Source organism: Argentina silus, assembly GCF_951799395.1.
Source record: "Argentina silus genome assembly, chromosome: 12".
In the NCBI taxonomy this organism is placed as follows: domain Eukaryota; kingdom Metazoa; phylum Chordata; class Actinopteri; order Argentiniformes; family Argentinidae; genus Argentina; species Argentina silus.
In genome coordinates, this window is record NC_139666.1 from 4,916,584 (window position 1) to 4,922,583 (window position 6,000).

The 6,000-nt window shown below is 41.8% G+C and overlaps 1 protein-coding gene across 1 annotated transcript in view; it reads left to right on the forward strand.

Moving 5' to 3' along the window:
• Positions 1–4,759, forward strand: part of pde1a (phosphodiesterase 1A, calmodulin-dependent) — a 43,558-nt gene extending 38,799 nt beyond the window's left edge. Inside the window, exons 9-16 of the mRNA XM_083682462.1 lie at positions 440–565; positions 1,099–1,200; positions 1,402–1,522; positions 1,725–1,806; positions 2,124–2,244; positions 3,238–3,425; positions 3,721–3,972; positions 4,578–4,759. Coding sequence (XP_083538588.1) covers positions 440–565; positions 1,099–1,200; positions 1,402–1,522; positions 1,725–1,806; positions 2,124–2,244; positions 3,238–3,425; positions 3,721–3,935 — 955 coding nt within the window. The 3' untranslated portion in view covers positions 3,936–3,972; positions 4,578–4,759. The remainder of the gene's footprint in view (positions 1–439; positions 566–1,098; positions 1,201–1,401; positions 1,523–1,724; positions 1,807–2,123; positions 2,245–3,237; positions 3,426–3,720; positions 3,973–4,577) is intronic.
• Positions 4,760–6,000: the final 1,241 nt, after the last annotated feature.

A 6,000-nucleotide genomic window follows, 5' to 3' on the forward strand; every position in this document is an offset into this window, starting at 1 on the left:
GATTATGTTCTCTCTGATGTGTCCTCCGCCCGTCAGTTGACTGAAGTGCTGCGTCATTTTCTCATTTGTTTTCTTTTTCTTTTCTTTTTTCATTTACATTCATATGTGACGCCTGCCCGTCACATAAGCAGGAAAAGTGGAAATTCTGCAGGCACTCCTGTAGATGTGAGAAGATTTAATAGATGAAAACAATGAGTAAATGTTTGATCTTGCTCTGGTTGGCTAGGTGGAAATGTTGTCATATTGCTTTTACCTATCCAATCCTCTCAGATCTATAGAAGTAGTTAGCTGGGGAGTAAGGACTGGGGGCTAGGGGTGGATTAGGAATTCAACAACTGTTTCCCTAAAGGTCGACTACTTAGTAAGTCGATACCACCCTGGAGATCCATGGAACACAAGGTACTGCATAGTGATCCCAGCTTCCCCTGTTTCTTTAAAGGTCAGAGGTGGCTATTCTGTACAATGACCGCTCCGTGTTGGAGAACCACCATGTGAGCGCTGCCTACAGACTTATGCAAGAGGACGAGATGAACATCCTGGTGAACCTGTCCAAGGATGACTGGCGGTAAGTTAGTACAGAGTCTGCACGTCACGCTTCTAGAGAATGGAGGGGCTGGGAACAATAGCTGGAGGTACAAATTTGTTTTCATACACACTTTGTTTTGATCAAGGATTCCATGACAAGTCCAGACGATGCACACCCATCAGTAAATGAATTGTAACAGCCGAAGGACCATAGATACATTTTTAGGGATATGACATACAGTGCCCTCTGTAAGTATTGGGACAATTACTATGAGGTTATTCTCAGCTTTTATTTAAGGGTATTTTTGTAAATATTCACTATTTAGAAATGACAGAATATTACAGAATTACAAGAGTAACACTTCTTATACATAGTCCCCCTTTTTCATGGCTAGAGTTGCTAAAAGACTACGGCTCAGCAGCTATGCTAAGGGGATTGCCTTGATAGCTGTTGAGATGCAACAGCATAGAGGCAGGTTGGCTACAAAATGGGGCTCAGGAGCTGTGTAACTGCTGTAGTGATGGGGCTGATAACTGTCTGGTGGGACCTGACCCTTTGTTGTGTGTTCTCAGAGAGCTGCGCACCCTAGTGATAGAGATGGTCATGAGCACGGACATGTCCTGCCATTTCCAGCAGATCAAGACCATGAGGAATGCCCTGCAGCAGCCAGAAGGGTGAGTGGACTGAAGCCGCTGTCCCCTTGTCCCCACAGTGCCTATCTCTGGTCCACATTTATCACCTCAATCCTGTGTGTGTGTGTGTGTGTGTGTGTGTGTGTGTGTGTGTGTGTGTGTGTGTGTGTGTGTGTGTGTGTGTGTGTGTGTGTGTGTGTGTGTGAGTGTGTTATCTAATGTCATGTTGTTTGTGTATTCCAGAGTGGACAAGGCTAAAGCCCTGTCTTTGATGCTGCATGCTGCAGATATCAGCCACCCAGCCAAGGCCTGGAAGCTGCACTACCGCTGGACACAAGCTTTGATGGAGGAGTTCTTCAGACAGGTACCGTCACTGATAGATACAGGCTGTGTTGGAATACTAGTCCTTAAGACGGGTAGATGACTCTAGATTCTCTATGGTACATATTCACTTACAGTACAGAAACATGCAAGAGGAAAACTACATGGAGGGGGTGTTTAATTACAATTTTAATTTTGTTATCAATTTATTTACTGTGTAAGTTATTGTCTATCATTTTCTACAGGGCGACAAGGAGGCAGAGTTGGGGCTTCCATTCTCTCCTCTGTGCGATCGCAAGGCCACCATGATTGCGCAGTCACAAATAGGTGGGGATCAGACCTTCCTACTGCCTCAACTGGTTCTGTTCAGCTCAGATGTGTTTGTTGACATTAGTGGGCAGCATAGCTCAATGGTACCACCCTGTGGACATTTGAGGAATTTTGAAATATATTTTTCTTTGTGAATAATGATTATTTTAATGTTGATGATCAATGATAATTTGTAATATTAATATCACTATTATTATTATTATTATTATTACTATAGATAAAGCATGAGAATATTCATAGTCATCCTAAAAAAATATATTATGTTCTAACACCCTATGTAATAGTTTTTCTGTGTGTGTGTCTTCGTCCCTCAGGGTTCATTGACTTCATAGTGGAACCCACATTCTCTGTGTTGGTCGACACCACAGAGAAGATTATTACTCCTCTCATAGAGGAAGCTGTAAAGTCACAGGACACTGGTGTCCGCAGGTCAAGGTAGGATTCATTTCCTTGTCAATACTCTCTGACAGACATTGAAAGACAGTCTACTTGAAAGGAAATCAAAATGTCCCCTTGTACCTTCCAGTACAACCCTAGAACCCTACCATTTAAACTACAGTAAACTACTCCATTATTCTAAATTCATCCAATACCTGAAAATTGATACATTTTCAATGGATTGTGTGGGTCACTAACTAATTTAAAATGTAGAGGTCTGAATATGACAGCGGAACTTTTGAGTGACCAACATTCTAAGACACTCGCTCACCCACTGGCCGAGATGATTCAAACTTGTCGGGTTTGTTAGTCATGAACTGCGTAATGGGGCACCAAGATTTTGTTGGAAATCAATCAACAGGGATGTTGTCTCCTGGCTGGTGTTCCAAATATCCGTATCAGACACACATATTGTAACCTACATACACACATAGGTGGAGAAAACAAATAAGCGTAGATCTTGCTTCTAGCAATACGATAAACTGTATGATAAACTGTCTAGCAGTACGATAAACTGTATCAAAAAGATGCACATAAACAAGGTCTAAATAGACAGAGCAAAACTATGTTGAAACTTGAGTAAAACAATAAGCCTGCGTTTCCACATACGATTGTGATGAAGGGCACCTGTTCGTTGTTTGCAGGCGTGGTGCTCACTGTGTGGGCTTCTATTCACATGTGATCGATTTGATCATGCAAGTAACTGTTATTGTCTGTCAGTCTATGTTGCTGATATGGCCATTATGGTTGAAATGAGTAAGCCATTCATAACTGTAAGGTCAGTTTTGATTCACCATGATGAGGGTAAAGCTATGGTGAGGGGTGCAAATGGGGGGCAGCTGTTAATCAGGACATAACTTGGACATGTTGGCTATCAAAAAAAAAAAGCATGCGACATCGTCACTCTTTAGGAACGATGCATCGTTAAAACTCTTCCAGAAGCGTAAGTTCCATTGCTGTTTATCTCACCCATCTGTTGCTTGTTTCCAGTTTGACCGGGAGTGGGTCGGTGACGGTGGTGGAGTCTGTCCAGAGGCACAGTGGCCGAGGATCCAGTGCTGACCAGGGGACCTCCACAGACTATTCCTTGGCCGGCATTGACCTCAAACGAGTTCGCCACTCCCTGGCTGAGGTCATCCAACACAACAAAGACCGCTGGAAGGAGCTGTCTGTCCAAGGTACCTATCCGAAAGTCCTCACACACACTCACAGTACCAGTCCGTCCAACACTTATGTTTTTATAATTCTGTGTCTCTAACATTCTGATACTTCAATCAGTCCTAACTCCACAGTGCCTGTCCAAGGTCTAACTGTTCAGATGAAAAGACCATTGAACTAACGTACATTTCTTTGAAACACTTTGTCCACAACTTTGTCCACAACTTTGTGGACCCCATGAAGAGTAGCTGTTACTGATGTAACAGCCAATGGGGATGCAAATTAAACTTTTTATTTTTTATTGTGTTTGTTTAGAGTTGGCAAGCAAAGAGAGGGAGCTGTCTTCGGACATGGAGGAGTCCCCCTTGAACATGAAGGTCACCCTGACCAACAGCCCTGAGCGACAGAGCGACATTCAATCAGAAGCCTTGAACGAACTCAACAACACAGACTCCAAGAACTCATCTTCCGAGGGTTCCCCGCTCCACCACAGCCCTCTGTCCCCATGTGATGACACAGAGACCAGATAGCCAGGCTCCGCCTCTCCTGAGCATCTCCCATGGAACGGTAGGAATGGTAGGAACACAGGGAGAGATTGAAAGAAAGAGCGTTTGCACGCCTAAAGTAAAGTCTTAGGAGGTAGGTATGTAGGAGCAAACCAAACCTGAAGATGAAAAGTGGAAGTGGAAGGCAATCTAATCGCAAATGAAAGATACAGTACAGTGTAAAATGGTTTCTTAGACCTAGATTAAGCCTAATCTTAGACTAAAAAAGCATCTTCAATGGAGTTTCACTGAAAGTATGATTTAGTCCAGGACATGGCTTAATCTGTGTCCAGAAAACAGGTGTGAATGTGTCCCCTTATTGATGCCACATTTCGGTCACATACTTGTAGACCTTCATCAGGCCTAATGAAGAATTATGTGACCAAAATGTCTATCTGTTTAATTTATGTGCAGGAGTGCCTTCCACATTTCAATGTCAAAACATACACAGAAAGTGCAGAAAAACAAACCGTTTTATAGTGGTGTCTTTGGTGGAATGGCATGTGATATTTTCTCATCTCTGAAGTGTTGCACTGTCATGATCTGCAGTGTACCAGCGATAACTGTGGTGTGTGTTGTCAAGGTAACAGCTATGTGATGCGTTGTCATGGTAACTGCCGTTTGCAGGAGAAGGACCTCGGCCAGTCCTTGAGGAGGACAACCCTCAGAGTCCCTGACACCTGACGCTGCCACTTTGCTTCCCTCCTGGCATTATATTTGTTTGTTTGTTTGTTTTTTTATTGTAAATTAGTTCTCATTTTCAGTCTATTGCATTGTTATTTATTAAAGATTAGGGGTCTTGCTCCCCTTTGCGGCACAAAACTTGTATTTTCATTTTTATCTTCTTAAATGCCCTTTCAGAGGCCTCTGTGTGGTACATGTACAGTTTGATTGAAGGCATGACAATAGTAGGACAATTGGACAATAATCACGCTTCTTGATGGAATAGTGTATTCTATTGATCCATCCCTGTAGTCTTAATTTTTGCATGAAATGATGTGGTGGTGAGGAAATTATTTGAGTAGCTGTGAAAATGACCTGGGGCCTCATTTATAAATGTTGTGTAAATTTTCCTTCTTTTCAAAAAAGGCGCATGCTTGAAAATATTATGAGACTGATAAACGATGCCTATATCACACATAGTTTTCAATTATAACGGCTATTTCAAAACTATTCTCCGGTAGTTTTCGCCTGCTGAAGTGAAACCCATAGGCCTACATGAAAACAACTATTATCTACTGATAAATTATTTGCTACATTGATGTTGGGAAAAGAAAACGGAACGACCAATCTCGCGCTGCAAGTTAGGCAAGTTAGAAGCGAAACACATCTGTCCAACTAAAATGATTTGGCCTAAATTATGTTACCCAATAGATAAAATAAAAACTCTGAGGATACGGAATAAAGCGCTGCCAAGATTTACCCGCCACATGGTAAATGTAGGGCTATCCACATTTAGCGCTTGGCAGGTGTTCATTGCAGACCCTGCAAGTTGTGTGGAAACACATTGATTAGATAGATAGATAGATAGATAGATAGATAGATAGATAGAAACTTTATTTATCCCTAGGGGAAATTCAGGTTCCAAGTAGCTTAAAGACATAGAGACATCACACATAACATACACATACAACATACACATACAACATACAACATACAACATACAACATAAGCAGGATAATGATATTGTGTCTCGGATGCACATGTATACAGGGTGAAAGCTTTCACCAAAGCAGCACAAAATGTCCAGTAAGAAAATATATTTATCTTTTCTCTCATGATCTTCAGAGCCTTATCATTTGTATAGACAATCCATAACTGTCTGTGGATAGTTGTTTACTCTCATTTTGTTCCACATGACTTGTCTTGGCTTATACTGTCAGTGTTATGCATGCTGCCTCAAAGTGCCTTCCCCAGCATGCAATTGCGATGTCATGATCATATTTTGTCTTATCAGAGAATTGGCGATGTAGCATGTAATGTGTTTCTGTATGCGTTTGTATAGTAAGACCATTGAAATGAAAAGAGGAATGTTTAGCACACACAGCAC